Raw genomic sequence first — 21,490 nt, 5'->3', positions numbered from 1 at the left:
GGGAACTCCCTGCCCTAGGCCTAAAAGAACCTTGAGCTCTGCCCCTACCACGTCTAGACCTACCCCTAGACTGGGAATCATAAGCAGGATAAGTCCATCCCTTAGTAGGCCAATTTCTACTAAACTTGGAGGCTGCACCTGCAAAAATCCTTAACAGTTTGCATAGACTTAGCCTTGTCCTCCATTTTCTTTAAAACTGCTTCCACAGGCGAACCAAACAACACATCAGACTGCAAAGGAGCATCCAAAATCCTTGTTTTAACATGCTCAGCTAAATTCTGATCTCTCAACCAGGCATGCCTACGAAGAACAGAACCAGTGGCAGCCACCCTCGAGGAAGCCTGCACAGCATCAAAACCACACTGCAAGGAATGTTTACCCACCTGTTCAGACACATGAACTAAATCCTGCAACTCTTTACACTCAATACCTTCTGCCAGAGCATCCACCTTAGATTTCAATTGTGAAAGGAGGTAATTCTGATATTTTAACATGTGAAACTGACAATTCAACGCCCTCATGGCTAAAGTGGAAGAAGTATACACTTTCTTTCCCCATCTATCCAAAGCCCTTGCCTCTTTATCAGGAGGAACAGGATTTTTAACAACAGAGGCCTTCACACCTTTAGGCCCCTGAGAGACAGTTTCCGGGTCTGCCCTAGGACTCTTAAAAGGATACTTATGAGCTTCAGGCACCCTATAGTACCTATCCGGTTTAACTGGGGCAGGAGGCAAAGAATCAGGATTCAGGGAAGCCTCTGCAAAAACATCTTCCACCACATTCAGAACAGGAGGTATAGCTAAAGGCCTATGCTGGGGTAAAAACAAGAATTCCCTAAGCCTCTTCCTGGAATCAGAGAAATCTTCACCTTCCCATTTAAAATGCTCCCTCATGGAATGCAGAGTCTCTGAAAATGAAAAATCCTCCGGAGGAGAAGCTGAAGGAGTAGAATCATCCACATCAGAATCAGAATAAGGAGGATACTCCTGCAAGTCTTCAGCCGAAGACTCAGAAGCCTCCGAACATTGCTCGAAACTCTCAAAGTCAGGTTCCACCCTAGGCCTCTTATCAGGAGGGGGCATAGAACCTCTAATCATAGTAATCAAATCCTCTGCCATTTTAAGCATATGTTTCTTAGGCAAAGACCCTGAAGCACTAGGAGAAACCCCCACTGAAGCTAAACTTGGCCTGCCTCTCAAAGAAGCCTTGGAAACAGAAGGGGAGGCTCTAACCACCTTCGGAAGAGAGGGAAGAACAGCCACCTGAGAAGCCCCCTCAGCCTGGCCTACTTCCTGAGAGGATACATCCTGTAACAGTAAAGTCTCTCCCTGAGACTCCAAAGAAACACCTGGCAGAACCTCCGGCTCCACTGAGCCTTCTAAAGAACCGGCGTCAGGGACTGTCGGTTCTTCCACTCTAGGCTTTGCTGCTTTGTCCTTGCGCTTTTGGCGGCGGGCGTCGGAGCATCCGGCGGCATTTTATAATTACAACGCTTCCCAAAACTAACCTGGCACAGTCTAACCTTCTCTTAATGGTGCGTTTGTTAAATCTAGCACAAGAGCGGCATCCAACAACGTCGTGCTCAGGCCCTAAACAAGGTATACACAAAGTATGGTAATCCCTATGAGGTATCTGTTTCCCACAAGAAATACAGTTATTCACTTTTTCTGACATCCGGTTAAATACTGAGGCAAGAAAAACCAAAATATTCCCAACGGGGTACTTAGCCAACTTTGATTCGGTCTGAAACTCTGACTTCAGAAACTTTCAGAACGCCAACCTGCACTCGCAAAATTGCTTCTGCATCGGACCATGCGGCAAAAAAGACTGAGGATATGACGTCGGTCATGCGCATTAGTACCCTGACGTACTGACGTCAGTCTAATGCGCCCTGACCGACGTCAGCCATATACTTTGGTATTCGGGCCGACTGGACAGCGGACTACCCAATAGTTAGGACTGCAGCAATGTGGAATGAAGAACATCTGCTTTTCCTGGTGGGTTTTGGGGTGGGTCTATCCATGCTCTATGTGGTTCCCCCTCCAGATGCTCTTATTAAACTGGTGTCCAAAAGGGCATGGAAGAAGCCTGATACTGTGGAACCTATCTTCAGGAAGCCAGAGAATGATTCTCCACCCCCAACTGCAGGAGGAGCATCTCTGAAGTCAGCATCTCGCTGTGGATGCTATCATGGTGGCAGCAGCCATTAAAAATGAGATCTTGGAAGACAGCTCCTTGGTTCATCCCCCAAATAGGGAATCTTAGGCACTGGACCAAGTAAGGACTGGGGAAGTGCACTTACACCTCAGCCACCTTTGCATTGAGGGTGCTCAACTACTAACCAACTTTCCAAACTTCAGAGTAACACTGTCTCAGAAGTATCAGGGGTGATTAGCAGACTTTGGAGTCTCAGAAGACCTTGGACACTCAAATGTCGACTTTACAGTGCATTGTCAAATAAGTCTGCTGTCTAATGCAGTTGATAGCACGTCCTGGAGTCACTGGCATCATCATGTGCTTCCACTGTTGGATGAGGTTGTGTAGCTTTGTGGACTGTGTCAAGTTGTACCAATGCCCTCTTCAACAGCTCCTCTTTTTTGGGGTCCAAGATTAAGGACACTTTAACCAGAAGTGAGCAGGAGAGAAAGATGCCATGTGCCATGGGAGTCTTGCTACCCCTCAACAGACCACCACTAGGAGCCAGAAAATGACTCCATTTTTTTTTTTTTTTTTTTTTTTTTTTTAGAAAAGCACAGCAGTCATTTCAGGAGGCAGCCCATGTGGCAAGGGTGATCTGCAGAAATCATGGTTTTCATGGAGGTTTCTCTAGGAAGCCCTTTCAGTGGCCCTGAAGGGTTGTCCAGCTGTACATCTGTAGAAGCAGTCGGGGGTTGCTTATCACTACACTCGAAAGCTTAGGAAGCCATCACGTCAGACGCTTTGGTGTTGGGAGTTGCATCCAGAAGCAATACAATTCTATTATTAGATACTACAAATTTAAATGCAAAATATCTCATAGGCATGCCATCTTGTCAGAGAAATGATGCAGCCATCGAAATCCAAAATTTGTTAGAAACTAGAGTCATCTAAGAGATCCCACCAGGCCAACATGGATCTGAGGTCTATCCATGATTCATTTTTTGGTTTCAAAAAACAAGGACCTCAGGCCACTGCCAGTTTTGGATTTGAGCAGAACAAATTCTGGGTGGTCACTGTGTGGTCCTTTCTACCTATCGAAACAGAGCGACTTCAAGGATGCTGCCATCATATAAAGATCGTGAACTGATTCAGAAGGTTTCTACGCTTTTGGCTGGGAGCCAATCACTGGCAGTTCAAAGTGCCACCCTTTGAGCTCACCACTGTCACCTGGTGTCTACAAAGTGTATGGCAGGAGTAGCAGCCAGGACCAGGCTGCTGGGGTTTCAGTTCTTTCCTTATCTGCATGACTGGCTCCTAACTGCCTCCAAAAAGGCATTACTGATCAGAGCCAGGAATATCTTACACCTGCTATGCAGCTCCGTTGGAATCAAGTCAACGATCATAAATCCAATGTTCTTCCTGTGCAATTGATAAAGTTTATAGGTTGCCACTTGGATGCAGTCTCTCAGATTGCAAGGCAACCAGTTTAGAGTGTTGGCCCTGTAGGGCCTTGCTGTTTCATCGCTATCATTCATACCTGAAAACCCTGGATCATCTGGTTCTCAGGCTCTAGGGGTACATGGCAGCCACCACTTGTTTGCTTCCCTTTGTGAGATGCACCACCAACATCCACTGCAGAACCATCGTGTAGCAACAGCCTTATCTGGCACACCTGACTGAGTTTCCAGTTGCACTGAGAGTTATGTCAGAATCAAATCAGGTGGTGGTTGAAGTCTCCCTTGGTGTCTGCCAGGAGACCATTAGTTCTCCTCCCTCCTCTGGGCATGCTCACCACAGATGTCTCTCTTCTTGGGTGGGTGGGGGGGCATTTCAAAGGGAGGATGGTCTAAGGAACCTGGTCCAATAACAAGGACAGCCTCACATCAATGTTCTGAAGATGAGGGTGTTTTTCCTTGTATTGCTGGTCTTTCAGGATATTCTCCCCCCGGTGTAATTTCAGTTGAGACCTACAACATGTCTGTTGTGTGGTAACTGAACAAACGAGGGGACCTGTTCATAACCTCTTTATTGGGAGGCCATGAAAATTTGGCAATAGGTGATTTTGTCTCAATGTTTTATGGTTGCAATACACATCCTGGGGAGATTCATGTGGCTGACAAAGTTTGCTGAAGAATCCCCTAACCATGTAAACATCCTACAGCAGGGTCTTACACAAACAAATGATCAGTGCCAAAGTCACAACCTTAAACTCAATGCAAATAAATGCATTATCATTGCTTTCAGTAACAGCGATACTCCTGCCAACTACCACACCAAGAGAAATACCTTAAGTACGTACTCAGTGGTGAGAGACCTGGGCCCACAGGTTGACAGCAACCTTACCTTTGATCACCACGTCTCCACGTTGGTAAGAAGGGCATTCCATATTGCTCACCTCATAAGTAAGGGCACTGCCTCTAGGAAAAAAAAGAAGTTATAACCTCCCTGTACCCTTCCCTCATCAGGCCAGTAATTGAGTACAATGCCCCTTTTGGTATGCACCTTTCCACGCACCTGCAGCAAAGTACAGTTTTGTACCTACCATAAATGTAGATGTCCGATAGGAATGCATCTGCAGTCCTTACAAATGGGTTGTCCTGTCGTCAGGCAGCCCTTCGGTCGGCCGGATTCCAAAGTCTGGGTCTGGCCTCGGCTGGTGTCGCACTTCACCCGACGTCATAGCTGCAGTTATTCGGGTATAAAGGCATCAGCCGACGCCATCTTCCTCAGTGTTTCTTGCCCCAGATGCCAGGTGCCCTCTTGGAAGGCTAAATTTGGATAAATGCCAAAGATTCCAAATAGTAGAGAGCAAACACAAAAAATAAGCATGTATGTACATATATACAAACAAATACACCATAATAGATCCCCCCCAAGCTAGCTGAAGGCTGGAAAATACCCTAGGAGTACCTCAGAGGGGAAGGTGGGTGGGTAATCCTGACTGCAGATGCATTCCTATCGGACATCTACATTTATGGTAGGTACAAAACTGTACTATGTCCTTCAAGGATGCATCTGCAGTCCTTACAAATGGGTAGAATACCATAGCTAAACAAGGGGAGGAGGAAAGAGTAGTGATTATGGTGTGGCTAGGATCCCTTGCAAAACAGCAGTGGCAAAACCTGCTCGGGATCTAGAGTACAAAGGTAAATTGTAATGCTTGGCAAATGTATGCACGGAGATCCAAGTAGCAGCCTCTATAATGTCCTTGGTAGCCACTCCTCGTAAGAAAGCTGTGGTATTGGCTGTAGCCCTTGTGGAGTGAGGCCTGATGTTCTCTGGAGTTTTCTTTCCATGGTAGGAGTAACAAAATCTAATGCAATTTCCTATCCATTTGGAGATTGTCTGTTTTGAAATTGGTTTTCCTTCCTTTCCTGTGGCATATGCTACCAGAAGCTGGTCAGTTTTTCTATTGGACTTAGTCCTGTCCAGGTAGTAGCGTAACTGCCTGTGTACATCCAAGGTATGCAAAAGTCTTTTTCCCCTGTTCTGTGGGTTTGGGAAGAATGTAGGTAGGTGGATAGCCTGATTTAATGACACTCTGGATACCACCTTAGGCATAAATGTAGGATTTGTTCTCATGGACACTCTATCTTGATGGAAGATCAGGAAGGGTTGTACTGCCATTAATGCCCGTAGTTCAGAGACCCTTCTTGTTGAAGTTATTGCCAGCAGGAAAGCAGTCTTCCAGGATAAGTATTGTAATTCTGCTGTTGCTGCTGGCTCGAAAGGAGGAAGTGTCAATTTTTCTAGCACAAAGTTCAAGTCCCATGCTGGCAATGGTGATTTCCTGGGAGGTTTTACATTTTTAATTCCTCTCAGAAACTGTCTGAGCAGGGGATGAGAGAAGACAGGAGGATCCAAGCTGTATTGTGCTGAAATAGCTGATGCATGTATCTTGATGGAAGAATAGGACAGGCCTGTGTGGAAGAGCTCTGCCAAGTACTCCAGGATGTTGGCCATGTTTACCAGAGTCACATCTTCTCCCTTTGCAGTACTCCAAATGAGATATCTTTTCCATTTTGCTGCATAAGTCTTTCTTGTTGAAGGTCTGCGAGCCTCCAGGATTATGTCTTTAACCCTTTGGGATAAGTTTGGGTTAATTGCTGTTATGTAATGTTCCAGGCAGTTAGCTGCAGAGTTTTCAGGTTTGGATGCAGGATGCTGTAGTTGTTCTGTGTTAACAGTAATGGGATCAGGGGTAGTGTCCATATTTGTTCCCGAGACATGCTCCTCAGCAATGGGTACCAATGTTGTCTTGGCCAGTCTGGAGCTATCAGAATGATCCTTGGACGGTCCTCTTTGATCTTCAGAAGCACCTTGTGCATCAAAGGAAGTGGTGGAAATGCGTATGCTGTCAGGTTTTTCCAACTGAAAGATACCGAGTCCACCTTCCAAGCAAGTGGGTGGTACGTCCTTGTGCAGAATTTCTTTAGCTGGTGATTGAATGGGGATGCAAACAAGTCTATTTGTGGTAATCCCCATTCCCTTGTGATGGCTATGAAGATGTCCGGATGAAGCATCCATTCGTGGGCATCTGTGGTTGTTCTGCTTAATATGTCTGCTAGAATGTTTTCTTTTCCCGGTACAAAAATTGCTTGTAACTGAATGTTGTAGCTCAGGGCCACATCCCATAGGTCCAGTGCCAGACGGCATAGAGGATATGAATGGGTGCCTCCCTGTTTGTTGATGTACCACATAACTGTGGTGTTGTCTGTCCTTATCATCAACTGACCTTCTTGGCGAAATGGTCTGAATGACTGGATTGCCAATTTTACTGCCAGCATTTCCTTTAGCTTTGTGTGTAGGCGCAGCTGGTCTTGAGTCCATAAGCCTTGTATGCACTTGCCCTGCATGTGTGCTCCCCAACCGAGGTCTGAGGCATCTGTCGTGATGGTTTGGCTTGGTTGGCTGTTGCAGAAGGGCAATCCTGTGTTTGATTGGCAGGCCTGAGCCCACCATAGGAACTCTCGTTTCAGGCATGGGATTATTGGGATTTTGGTTTCTAGGCTGTGCTTGTGTTGGGACCACAAATTCCTTAGGTACCACTGTAGCTTTCTCATATGCAGTCTGGCATGAGGGACCAGAATTATGCAGGATGCCATGAAGCCTAGAGCTTGCAGTACTTTTCTTGCAGTCAGGTGATTCTGCTTTGTTAATGCCAAGAAGTAGAGAGGTAGTTGCTCTTTTTTTTCTGCAGTTAGGAATGCCCTTTGTTTTGATGTGTCCAGCTCTGCACCCAGAAAGGTTATTCTTTGGGATGGAATCAGCCTTGACTTTTTTATATTGACTGTATATCCCAAGGCTTGCAGCAGGTAAATGACTCTTTGTAAGTCTTCTGCTAGCTTGCTTTTGTTGTCCGCTTGTATCAGGCAGTCGTCCAGGTAGGGATAAATTTGGATTCCCTGAAGTCTGCAATGAGCAATTACTGATGCCAGGCATTTCGTGAACACTCTGGGCGCAGTAGATAAGCCAAAGGGCAATGCTGAAAATTGATAATGCTCTGATCCTGCAAGAAATCTGAGGTATCTTCTGCAAATTGGTCTTATGGGGACGTGCAGGTATGCCTCCTTGAGATCTAGAGTTACCAGCCAAGACTACTTGCCCAGCATGGGAAGAAGCTGCTGTAGGGTCAGCATTTTGAATTTTGGAACAATAAGGAATGTGTTTAAAGCGGACAGGTCTAGAATGGGTCTCCATTTGTTTTCTTTTCTTGGTACCAGGAAGAGTCTGGAGTAAAATCCCTTTCCTTGCTCCATAGATGGTACCTTTTCCACAGCTCTCATTCTTAATAGCTGAGATATTTGTTTTAGAGCTTCTGTCCTTTGAGTAGGTGGTAGGTTTGGCATTCCTCTCTTCCCTGGTAGAGTATGGAAATGGAACCTGTAACCTTGGTCTATAGTTTGCAAAATCCATTTTTCCCTTGTGATGCAATGCCAGTTTTTTGAGAATAAGGTTAGTTTTCTGCCTAAGGGTGCTTCTAGTTGTTCCCTGGTAGGCGGTGCCACAGTCAAGTCACTGTGATTGAGTTGTTGTAGTGGTGGTGGCTGCGTCTGTGCCTCGCTGGTTGTTACCTTGCCATTGGCATCCCCTGTAGGCACCCCTGGATTGGATTCTGCCTCTTGAACGCCTATTCCTGCCTCTCTGAGCCTTAGAGGAGTCCGGAAAGGACCAATTCTTGGAGGGCCAGTTCCTGCTAAACCTTGGAGGTTGAACCTGTAAGAAATCTTTCACCGTTTGTACAGATTTCGCCTTCTCTTCCATCTTTTTTAGCTCCTGCTGAGCAGGGGAACCAAATAAATTGACCTTGTCCATGGGTGCATCCAAAAGCTTTGATTTGACATGGTCTGGTAATGCCTGTTCTTTCAACCATGCATGTCTCCTGATAACTGTGCCAGTCATGGCTGATCTAAAGGAAGCCTCCAGTGCATCATAGCCACATTTTAAAGAATGGTTACTAACCTGCTGTATGTTATGTACCATTTCCTGAACATATTTTATATCTAAAGATTCTTCAGAGGAAAGCTTTTTAGTTAACTGGTCAAGCATAAACTCTTGATATTGAATCATATGAAATTGGCAGTTCAAAGCCCTAGCTGACAAGGTAGCAGAAGTGTAAACTTTTACCCCATCTCTCTAAGGACCTGGATTCCCTTTCAGAGGGAGGGTTTTAGTAGAAGTAGCAACTACAGCTTTAGGGCCCTGGGCGATGGTCTCTGGATCTGCAAAGGAGCCTTGTATAAATGGTGATGAGTGTCCGGGACCCTGTAGAACCTATCGGGCTTAGCAGGAGCCGGAGGTAATGAATCAGGAGCAGTGCAAGCATCATTAAATGCATCATCTACAACAGAAAGAACTGGAGGTATAGCTAAAGGCCTATGTTGTGGCAAATGTAGAAAGGTTCTAAGCCTTTTTCTGGAGTCTGAGAAATCTTGGCCCTGCCACTGAAATTGTTCCCTCATAGCATGCAAGGTTTCCCCAAAGGAAAATTCCTCAGGTGGAGAGGCTGAAGGAATGGACTCTTCAGCATCAGAGTCTTCATAAGGAGAATAAGAAGCCTCAGGAAGGTCTGTATGTTCAGATTCATCAGAGGAACCATCAGTGGATACTGGTTCAGGGGGCTCTGCTCTAGGTCTCTTTTCTGGAGGTGGGAGAGAGGACCTGTCTGGATGAGGCTGGGATCCACGAATTAAAGAAATTAAATCCTCAGCCAAAGATAGCATATGAGAGCTAGTGCTGGGCCTGTGTGAGGGGGGTTTGGCAGGCACAGATTTTGAAGCTTTGGCTGCTTTAGCCGTGGCAAAGGCCTTAACAGACATGGCTGCAGGAGGCCTAGCAGCTCCACGTACAGGGGTTGAAATATCCAGGGGAATTGTGTCTGATAATTCCTGAGAAACCGCAACAGAAGGCTGGATTTCAGAAGCAGATTCTACCAGGTTAGAGGAGGCCTCGGTAGAAAACATGGTTTCGGCTGGAGAAAGAACCGCTTGCTCAGTTTCGGCCGAAACAGAGACACTCGCGGTTTGCTTACTCGCGGTTTCGGCCGAGACCGCGGACCGCGAGTGTCGGTCCTTTTCTTTTTGTTTTTTGGAAATTTGCGTTGTTGGAGGATCCGACGGCATAATGTAGGCAAAATCAGAGCCGAAAATTTGTTCAGCAAACTCCGACCGACGTCTAAGTGTCCGTCGGTTTAAAGAAGAGCAGGCTAGACAAGCTGCTACGTCGTGGTCTGGGCCTAAGCAATGTATACAGTAGGAGTGGAAATCTTTATGAGGTATTTGTTTCCCACAAGATAAACAGTTATTCACTTTCTCTGACATCGGCTGAGGCAAGAAAGAGTCCCCAACGGGGTACTTAGCTTTTTAGAAATCTTCGTAGTAGTATTCGGTAGTAGTAATCTCTGGATCTGACCGACCGGCACTTGCGAACAGCTTCTGCTTCGGGCGCCACGCGGCAAGAAAGACAGAGGAAGATGGCGTCGGCTGATGCCTTTATACCCGAATAACTGCAGCTATGACGTCGGGTGAAGTGCGACACCAGCCGAGGCCAGACCCAGACTTTGGAATCCGGCCGACCGAAGGGCTGCCTGACGACAGGACAACCCATTTGTAAGGACTGCAGATGCATCCTTGAAGGACATCTGGAGAGACCGCAAAAGTTCCTCACAAGGAGGATTCAAGGTATTCAGCATTTGTCCTATGTGGATCAGCTGAAATCACTGTCATTTTACTCCATTTCATACAGACTACTCAGAGGCGATCTCTGCCTTGCATACAAGGCAATCTCTGACTCTACTTTATTGGAAATGCTGTATAACCATAAGTCTAACGGCTCATGGATTACTCGATCTAAAGATCTTAACCTGGTATGTGGCATTAACAGAACCTGCTGGAAGGACAAGTTTCTCTCCCAGAAGTTATTGCACCTGTGGAACAGACTACCAATTCATGTCAAACAGAGCATCTCTTTGGCCTTCTGCAAGCGCAATCTGGACGACTGGATGGGTAACAATAAATTCACCGAGGGGAGGTTCCATTTGTGTCTCTTGGACAGGGGCAATAGGTGCTGACTGCGGAAATAAGGGCAGAACTTGGTAAGGCTTGTAGGGGCTCTACAGCCATTAGCCTAGTAACTTCCTATGAACATATTAGCAGATAGTCTGATCAGGAAAATTATTTTTCTGCACAAGAAGTCCCTGAATTAGAGTGTAGCTGCTCAGAATTTTCTGAGCTGTGGCACTCTGGACTGCAGTCTATTTGCATCTTCTTGTAATACCAAGGTGGGACGGTCAAAATTAGATAAAAACAACATGCAGGATATATACATTTATATACAAAAATATCTTGGAAGAGCTTCCCTGTGGGGACTTATCTGTAAGAAGTGAAGTCTAAGACCAGCTGCTTTCTCTTAGGATGGTAAGAAGGTTTTCTCATCTCTAATGCTGATTTCTCTCCAACAGGTTAGCCAATCAGCAACTACAGAAGAGAAGTGGAGGGGATTCATAGCTTTGTGAAGCCAGCTGTTTCCAGGCAAGTGGGAATGATGAACACCCACAAGTCTCTAATGCATTTAGGTCAGTAGAGTCAAGGCAAGAAATGCCACATCCACACCTAGTCCAGTCGAGCACCATTAGAAAACTTGTGAGTCAGTGTGTATTCCCAAATGCTAGTATGCTGGCACACTTTTAAACCCTTAAGGTGTAGTTACATGTCTTCCCCGATGCTACCAACAAGGGAAGCCTGTATCTGTTTTAACACAGGCACTATTAAAAGCAGCCTGACGAGAATGCTTTGAAAAAGACTGCCAAGTACAGTTCGCACACACTGCCAAGATATGGTTGAGGTTAGTAGGCGGAATGAACTACCTTAGTAAAAATTGTAAAAACAGTCCCAAAAAGAAAAGAGGTAATAGTTTAAAGGAAGAAGCTACTCAACAGTACAGAGATAAAATGTTTCCATTTAAGTATATATACCTTCAAGTAGGACTCTTAGCAAGGGAAAAAACTCCACAATTACTTGACAGTACTAATCAAATATTATATTAAGTTCCACAATGAAACACTGCAATCTGACTCATCTCCTTTAGTGGCACAGTCCAATCAACTTACCCAACATACTGGACAACATACTTAAACAGAACAATAAACTATATGGTAGGAATGCTTTGACCTAGCTGGGACCTGAATCAGAGTGAAAAAATAGATCAGATATTAAGCCAGCTGAAAACAATTTTTAACACAGGAGGCAAAATTAAAGAGGCACTTAGGTGGGCACATTGTCTTTCACCAAGTCACAATCCAATGAACTCATATAAATGAGGAGGCTTTCACTGACAACTTTATTATCTTACTCCAATGTTTTGTGACACCCCCTAAAATTAACCATGTTAGTTTAGACAGTAATGGAGATAAAGCTTAATGCAAGTGAGTATGAAAGGGGAGGAACTTGCTTTCCAGTAAAAAAAAGTTGTGAATTCAGTCACTTAGGTGGGTTCACTGCATCACATTTCACAGAAAGATTAGTCAAGATTATTCAAATACATCTGCAGAATATACAAAAGGGGGCAAAAGATATAGCAGGAATATATGTCTTGCTTGGAGCAGTGTTCTATCATGTATTCACACATCTTGGGGCAATTTTTTGCATTGTTGATCTCTTCCAAGCATTATTAAAATTATGTATTCATACATGTACTTGTCATTTTACAATAGAATTCTAATTTCAGACTTTCAGGTTATGCACTCATTACAGAAAGTCTGCATTCACAAATGCAATAACTGAGCTGTGGAGCAGGATGTTAGGATATATGGTACTTTATTGAAGGTATGTAAATCAACTCCACATTAGCAAAACCTCCTTAATGACAACCTACTCTCTGAATGTTCACACATCTGAAGTAGAACATGTTTTTTAAGATGTGACTGACACAAATGATATAAAAAAAAAGCAGTTGAATAATTCTGCAGAGGAGTTGGCCCCAATACATCCTATGTATGGGGAATGTACCCTTGACACTCATTGTATGTGTGCGTGTACATAATTATATATACATGCATGTTTGTGTGTGTAAAACTGTGAGTGTGTGTCTACTTGGGTATTGTGTGTATAATGTGGGTTTATCCAAAGTGTGCATGTGTATATAATAAAATATAAATACGTATGTGTGTCTGTATACATCTATAAAATAAATTTAATTTATACATAACCTTTAAATTGGAGCTGTGGCCAGAAGTACAGACTCTACATGGCACACTATAGGGAGAAGAGTTATACAGACCAACCGCTCTGGGCATCTGCAGTGGCGCGTAGTATCCTCAGGATGGGAGAACACTGATCACAGATTGTGCTCTGTGGCAGGGCTAGCTACTTGACAGTGTAAAATATGGCTCTAGGTGATTTGGTTATGTTGACTAAGGTTGCCAGATGGGCATGGGCAATTACTGGTGATAAAAGGGGAACTGGAAATCATATACGACACCAAATGTACAGCCACAGAGATTCCTGGATTTTGTAAAGACAAATTCTCTTGACTAGATTGCCAATACACCATCCAGAGGTGCACCCATACTGGATCTGGTCCTCACTAACATGGGAGAATGCTGCACACCCCCTAGTGTAATGTGTTCTCTGGTAAGGTCAGACCACAAAATGGTCTCCTTTGAAGTAAAAATAAAACCTGGAATCCCAGCTAACTCTGGAATATTCAGGAACTACTCAATGGCTAACCTCCTTCTAATAAGTGATAACCTAGCAAAATTTCAAGCTCCCTATAAACCCCCAGAACACTGCTGCCTATCCAGAACTGTTCAGAGAAACCCTATACAAGCATGTTAATAGCTCCATAGAGGCAGCAGTTCCAGGCAGGTATTACAGAACTAACTCAAAAAACAAGCCACCTTGGTGGAATCACAATCAGTAGGCTACACAACAGAAGGGAGATGATCATGGCACACAGCAGGATTCATAGGTTCATAGGTTGGTACTAGGCTATCAGCCCTAGGGCCTATACAAGCCTAGCCATAACAATTCCCTGGCTATTTCTTCCCACATTATTTACTTTACTGGACCTCTGTCTAGCAGGGAGACTGACGTGATCCCTGGATAAAAACATTGTCTTCAAACTAAACAATCAACTCAGAGGACAAAGTTTACCAAAGCCAAATTTGAGGTAAATTTGTCCTCCTAGACCAAGGGCAATCACAAGGCATTTTTTAGCAAATGGAGCCACCTTGAGCCAGAAGATATAGCAAACCTACTGGCTGACACATTCAGCTCCAACTTTACTCCTGTCTTCCCCTCAACCTTCCCTCAGGAAATACCATCACATATATCCCTACCATGAGAGAACAGGTCCTTAAATCTCTTTCTAAGGCCAAGAACACCAGATCAATGGGCTCAAACAATATCCCAGGATGCCTCCTAAATAGCATGAAACATAAATGGAAATAAGGAACAGTCATCCCTCTGCACAAAGGCTGGCCATTTACAAACCCTGGAAAATATGGACCCATAAGGGGGTCACAAGCGGAGTCTCTCAAGAATCAGTCCTGGGACCACTCCTTTTTGGCATTTACTTCTCTGAAGTCAAGACCAAAGTCTGTGGCCTCCGGCTGACTAAATTTGCAGATTGTAAATTAGAAGTTGCCCTTGAATCCCACTCTGACACAAATCTTCTCCAAGAAGGACCGACACAGACCAGAGTTCCTCCCTAACCAAATCCAAGTTTAACTTGGACAACTGGATGGGAAATAGGAAATTCGTCTTTGGTTTGACACTTTTGTCTCTAATGGACATGGCAGGCTGTAAATGTTTCATTTCCCAAGACCCTGTTTGTAAATGTTTTCTCTCTCAAGCCCCTGCTTACACTTAACAAGGATACCAGAACTTGTCAGATTTGGGATGCATGTCTAGACTTAAAAAGGCCCTTGTGGTCATTAGCCTAGAAAACACCTATGAACCTAGGAACATAGGGCCCTTGATGGAATTTACTTCCATCTGGAACTTGGCATAAGAATATAATATGATCCAAATGACTTAAGGGATTTGTCAATCTCTAACATGATAGAACAGGCCAAGTGGCGACACTTACTTACAAGCAGCAAATTCTGTCATCAGCCTTATAGAAAATTAAATTTCTCAATAAAATGAGACCTACCATGTCCAGACCATCCAAAAATTACTTTAGATTCCAACTTCCAGTTTTCCATTATACCTTCTTTTCACGTTCAACATACTCTTAAAAGCCTTTAGGGATTCCTTATCCAGAACCAACTCTGGTGGTCTAGTCAATGAGTCCACAGATCTCTCCATGACGTACTTTTTGCAGATCTAGGGAAAAGCTGTACCCTACAACATGTTGCCTGTGCATCTTTCTTACCCCATCTGTGATGTTCAAAACTTCACTCAGCTTCATTCATCCAATGCTGTTCAGTCACATTTGATTTGTAATGAGACCTCATTATTAAGCCATCTTCATCCACAGAGTTTATTCTGAATGTAAAGGATGGCAATAGATTTCCAAGACATTTTATCCATATCATCCACTCCTACAGAGAGTTCAAAAGGCATCATCAACCTACTGCATTGCTTTTTGGGATGTGGGAGAAAACTGGAGTACCTGGAGAAAACTCATGCAACACAGGAAGAACATGCACACTTTACCCAGAAGGAATCCTAGCAAAGAAATTGGGCTGAAGAACCTCTTGCTGTCAGGAGGCAATGTTATTTCACTCTGTAACCCTCATCTTTACTATACGAGAATATACTTAAAGTAAATCTAACAGTTTCTGTATACAGATAAGATTCTTAAATACTTTCAGATTAACACTCTAATGCCTCTGGTCATTTTTTCTTCTGGTTAGTATCCAAACCTTTTTAATAAAAACACAGAGAAAGAGAAAAAGACCAGTGTTACTGCTATGATCATTTTGTTCGTAGTGTCACAGATTTAAATCTCTAATGAACTCTATAATCACCTTTAAAACTTATTCACTCACCTACAATTCTTTGTCCATCTTCAGTTCTTAAACGAACAATTTGCATTTTTACATTTGTTCCACTAACAGACGCTAGAACACCTTCAACTTTGGTCCACACACTTAGCACGGAGCCACAAAGAACATGATACATGCGACAACGCAGTCCAATTTCACAGGGTAATCCCACACCTGCTTTTTTGCAGTTGCCTCTCCTATAAATGTGAAAAAACCCCACAAAACAAACATTTTAAGACAAAACACTTGATATACTGACTGAACTACTGAGCTAGCGCAAAAGTTTAATTCACAAAAGAAATGAATTTTAAATATCACACATTTTAACTGAAAAGTACTTTTCTGGGACAGATCCTTAACATTAGTTGATCAAATAAATCCCAGGACAAGCTGTTATAAAAACTCTAAATGTTCAGTGACACAACAAGGACCTCAGATGTATTTTGGACAGCCTGCCTACACATATTCTCTAGCAAATACTTGTTTTAGTATTTCCTCAAGGTGTGGCTATTCCTTATAAAGAAACAGGACACATTTTTTCAGAGTCCCTCTAACAAAAAAAAAATACAAAGGGAACTAAGAAAAAGGGTACAAGGTCAAAAACATCACTTCTCCCTATCCTTGTTCAGTGGTGGGGTAGAATGCAGACCTGCTAGCTGAGAAGTTCCCAATAAGCTTGCTGTTACAGAAACCTACATGATTCCTCTTTTTCAAAGCAGCCTTGGCCAGCATGTTCTTTAACCACGAATAAATGCCTGAACCCTAAGAAAGGAAGGATGAAGGATTTGTGAAAGAAGACACACTAGAAAAATAAGATGGAATTTTACTAAGCTAGCTTGATTATGAAAAGAATAAACAGCTGTTATTTCTCCTTTTAGTTTCAGGCCAGGCTAGAGAAAGAGCTTCAGAAATGCTTGCAGAGGAAATTAATCATGCTACAAGTATCGACAAATGGATTGAAATATCTTGATAAAGTGTTATACTACAGCTCCTCTGGCAGAAGACACTGTTAAGTTTCAGTAGAAATTCAACTGCATGATGAAGCTTAAAAATACTTCCACATACAGTTATGGCCTTTAAGCTGCTGGACTGTTCTGTGAATTGCCAAGAGAAACCGCTCTAAATTGCATGCTCTGATATGACTTCTACCTTTATGAAATCGGTGCTGCTCTAAAGTGCATTTTTTTTTTTTTATAGACAGAGATTCAAGTAAAAACATGATGCATTCCTCAGTGCTCTGGGAAGGGGTAGGGATAGAATAAGTTTTCCTTGTAAATGCCCAAGAGAATGTTGACTGTTTTAATCCACTAGAAATGAACTGAAGGTTGAAGATGAAAAGTACAGTTTTGTACCTACCATAAATATAGATGTCCGATAGGTATGCATCTGCAGTCATAACATATGGGTTGTCCTGCCTCAGGCAGCCCTTCGGTCGGCCGGATTCCAAAGTCTGGGTCTGGCCTCGGCTGATGTCGCGCTTTCCCCGACGTCAGAGCATCTGGGGTATAAAAGCATCAGCCGTCGCCATTTTCCTCAGTTTTTCTTGCCCCAGATGCCAGGTGCCCTCTAGGAAGGCTAAATTTGGAGAAATGCAATAGAATTCCAAACATTTGCAAAATTATATATATATATATATATATATATATATATATATACACACACACACAAGTGTATACAAACAAATACACCATAACAGATTCCCCCAGCTAGCTAAAAGAGGGGTAAACACCCTAGGAATACCACAGAGGGGTAGGAAGGAGGGTAAACCTGACTGCAGATGCATACCTATCGGACATCTACATTTATGGTAGGTACAAAACTGTACTATGTCCTTCAAGGATGCATCTGCAGTCATAACATATGGGTAGAATACCATAGCTAATCTGGGGGAGGAGGCACTAAGAAAAGGATGGTGTAGTTAAGATCCCCTGCAGGACTGCAGTAGCAAAGCCTGCTCTGGATCTGGAGTATAAAGGTAGATTGTAATGTTTGGTAAATGTATGCACGGAGCTCCAAGTAGCAGCTTCTAAAATGTCCTTGGTAGCCACCCCTCGTAGGAAGGCTGTAGTGGTGGCCGTGGCCCTTCTGGAATGAGGCCTGATGTTTGCAGGAACTGACTTTCCATGAAAGGAGTAACAAAATTGAATGCAATTTCCTATCCATTTTGAAATTGTCTGTTTGGAAATTGCTTTTCCTTGCACCCCAGCAGCATATGCTACCAATAGTTGGTCAGTTTTTCTGCTACTTTTAGTTCTGTCCAAGTAGTAGCGTAGTTGTCTGTGTATATCCAGGGTGTGCAGAAGTTTCTCCCCTCTATTCTGTGGATTTGGGAAGAACGTAGGCAAGTGAATAGCTTGGTTCAAGGATACCCTAGATACCACCTTTGGCATAAAAGTAGGATTAGTTCTTAGTGTAACTCTGTCCTGATGGAAGATAAGAAATGGCTGTACTGCCATTAATGCTTGTAACTCAGATAATCTTCTTGCTGAAGTTATTGCCAGAAGGAATGCAGTTTTCCAAGACAGAAACTGGAGATCCGCTGATGCTGCTGGTTCAAAGGGAGGAAGTGTTAGTTTCTCCAAGACAAAGTTGAGATCCCAAGCAGGTAAAGGGGGTTTTCTTGGAGGTTTGATATGTTTGATCCCTCTCAGAAATTGCTTGAGTAGAGGGTGTGAGAAGATAGGTGGATCCAAACTGTATTCTGCTGAAATTGCTGAGGCATGAATCTTAATGGAAGAATAGGAAAGGCCATTTTGGAACAGTTCTGCTAAGTATTCCAGAATATGTGTCATGTTTGCCACTGTCACATCTAAGCCTTTTGATGTGTTCCAGATGAAAAATCTTTTCCATTTAGCTGAGTATGTCTTCCTTGTGGAAGGCCGGCGAGCTTCCATGATAATGTCCTTCACTGTCTGTGATAAAACATTTTGTTTTGGTTTTAAGGGATTTTCCAGGCAGTTAGCTGCAATGTTTTTAAGTTGGGATGCATGATCTTGAAATTGTTCTGCGTCAGAAGAAGAGGCCATAGGGGGAGAGGCCATGGTTTTGCCTGTGACATGCTCCTTAATAGTGGATACCAGTGTTGCCTTGGCCTGTCTGGAGCTATCAGAATCACTCTTGGCTGTTCCTCCCTGATCTTCAGTAGAACCTTGTACATTAAAGGGAGAGGTGGGAAGGCATATACTTTTAGAGCTTTCCAGCTGAAAGAGAGAGAGTCCACCCTCCATGCTTGTGGGTGGTATGTCCTTGAGCAGAATGTCTTCAGTTGATGGTTGAGGGGGGATGCGAATAGATCTATCTCCGGCGTTCCCCATGCCTTTGTTATGAGTTGGAAGATGTCTGGGTGCAGCATCCATTCGTGTGCATCCCTGGTAGTTCTGCTTAAGCTGTCTGCCAGTGTATTTTCCTTTCCTGGCACAAACTGGGACTGCAGTTGGATATTGAGTTTCAGGCACAACTCCCATAGATTCATAGCCAGCCGGCATAGAGGGTAGGAGTGTGTGCCTCCCTGCTTGTTTATGTACCACATGACCGTGGTGTTGTCTGTCCTTATTAACAGGTGGCCTTGATGGAGGAAGGGTTTGAAAGCCTCGATTGCATGCATCACTGCCAGCATTTCCTTTTGGTTTATGTGCATGTGTATCTGTCTTTGAGACCATAGGCCTTGGATACATTTGTCCTCCATGTGTGCTCCCCATCCTCGGTCTGAAGCGTCCGTGGTGATGGTTTGTTTTGTTTTTGGTTTGTTGAAAGGCAACCCTCTGTTGGACTGGCAGGCCTGAGCCCACCATAGGAACTCCTTTTGAAGGCAAGGAATGATTGGTATCAAAGTTTCCAAACTGTGACTGTGTTGAGACCATACACTCCTTAGATACCATTGCAATTTTCTCATATGCAGCCTGGCCTGTGGTATCAGAATTATGCAGGATGCCATGTAACCCAGGGCCTGCAGGATTTTCCTTGCAGTAAGCTGAGCTTGTCTTGTCAGATTCATGAAGTAATCATGAAGTAATCTGGAAGTTGTTTTTGTTTTTCTTCTGTGAGAAAGGCCATTTGGGAGGTTGTGTCTAGATCCGGACCCAGAAAGGTTATCCTTTGGGATGGAACCAGTCTTGACTTTTGGATGTTGACTGTGTATCCCAATGCCTGTAGTAGGCGGATGGCATAGGCCAAGTCTTTTATCAAATTTACCTTGTTGTCCACTTGTATAAGGCAGTCGTCCAGATAGGGGTAGATTTGGATCCCCTGAAGTCTGCTGTGTGCAATTACTGATGCCAGGCATTTTGTGAATACTCTGGGCGCAGTAGATGAGCCAAAGGGCAATGCTGAGAATTGATAATGCTCTGATCCTGCAAGAAATCTGAGGTGTCTTCTGCAGTTTGGTCGAATAGGGACGTGCAGGTATGCCTCCTTGAGATCTAGAGTCACCAGCCAAGACTCCTTGCCCAATGTGGGAAGAAGTTGCTGTAGGGTCAGCATCTTGAATTTTGGCACAATGAGGAAAGTATTCAGTGCGGACAGGTCGAGAATAGGCCTCCATTGACTTTCTTTTCTTGGTACAAGGAATAGTCTGGAGTAAAATCCTTGGCCTTGTTCTGAAAGTGGTACTTTTTCTATGGCTTTCATTTGAAGCAATTTGTTGATCTGCTTTAAAGCCTATGCCCTCTGATTTGGTGGTAGGTTTGGCATTCAGTTTCTTTTTGGCAAAGTGTGGAAGTGGAACCTGTATCCTTATTTGCAGTGTCCATGTGTCCCTTGTAATATAATGCCAATTTTTTTGAGAATAAAGCAAGCTTTCCACCCAAGGGTGCTTCCAGTTGAGCCCTGGTGGGCGGAATCAGAGTAAAGTCATTGAGCCTGTCCTGGTGTAGTAGTAGTAGTTGTTGCTGCTGTTGCACTACCTCTCTGGTTGGCAGGTTGCCACTGATGGCCTCTAAGAGCCCCTAGATTGGCCTCTGCCTCTGGGGCGTCTGTTCCTGCCTCTCTGGGCTCTGTCCGAGTCTGGAAAGGACCAATTCTTAGTAGGCCAGTTTCTGCTAAATCTCGGTGGTTGTACTTGTAGGAAATCCTTAACTGTCTGCACAGATTTTGCCTTTTCTTCATACTTCTTTAAAACCTCCTGAGCAGAGGAGCCAAATAAATTTTGTTTCTCCATTGGAGCATCCAGGAGTTTAGCTTTAACATGGTCTGGCAAAGATTGTTCCTTCAGCCAGGCATGCCTACGAATAACTGCCCCAGTCATAGCTGACCTAAATGAAGCCTCCAATGCATCACAACCACACTTTAAGAAATGGTTACTAACCTGCTGTGAGTTGCGTACCAAATCCTGAAGGGATTTACGGTCAAGGGGCTCAGGAGAAGAAAGCTTCTTGTTCAGTTCATCTAACAAATACTCTTGGTACTGTATCATATGAAATTGACAATTTAGAGCCCTGACGGTAAGAGTTGCAGAGGTATATACCTTCTTTCCCCATCTCTCTAAAGCTCTAGACTCTCTTTCAGAAGGTAGAGGATTTTTGGCAGTGGCAGCCGCAACCCCTTTAGGGCCCAGAGTAATAGTTTCTGGGTCGGCAGAATGGGCTTTATACAGATGGAAATGAGAATCCAGGACCCTGTAGTATCTATCAGGTTTGGCAGGGGCCGGGGGGAGAGTATCAGGGGCTGTACTGACATCATTGTACACATCAATTACATTCAGAACAGGAGGTATAGCTAAGGGCCTATGCTGAGGCAAATGTAAAAAGGTCCTTAATCTTTTTCTAGAATCAGAGAATTCCTGACCTTGCCATTGAAAATGCTCTCTCATGGAGTGTAGAGTCTCACCAACGGAAAACTCTTCAGGAGGGGAGGCCGAAGGGA

The 21,490-nt window shown here is 43.9% G+C and overlaps 1 protein-coding gene across 1 annotated transcript in view; it reads right to left on the bottom strand.

Annotated features, from left to right (window-relative positions):
- SBNO1 (strawberry notch homolog 1) overlaps window positions 1–21,490 on the bottom strand; it is a gene marked incomplete in the record, with an annotated part of 3,303,179 nt that overhangs the window by 251,390 nt on the left and 3,030,299 nt on the right. Inside the window, 1 exon segment of the mRNA XM_044068578.1 lies at window positions 15,635–15,828. Coding sequence (XP_043924513.1) covers window positions 15,635–15,828 — 194 coding nt within the window.

The sequence above is a fragment of the Protopterus annectens genome, chromosome 4.part0 (genome assembly GCF_019279795.1).
Source record: "Protopterus annectens isolate FY-2018-M chromosome 4.part0, PAN1.0, whole genome shotgun sequence".
Lineage (NCBI taxonomy): Eukaryota > Metazoa > Chordata > Ceratodontiformes > Protopteridae > Protopterus > Protopterus annectens.
This window is presented reverse-complemented; position numbering and strand designations above follow the sequence as displayed.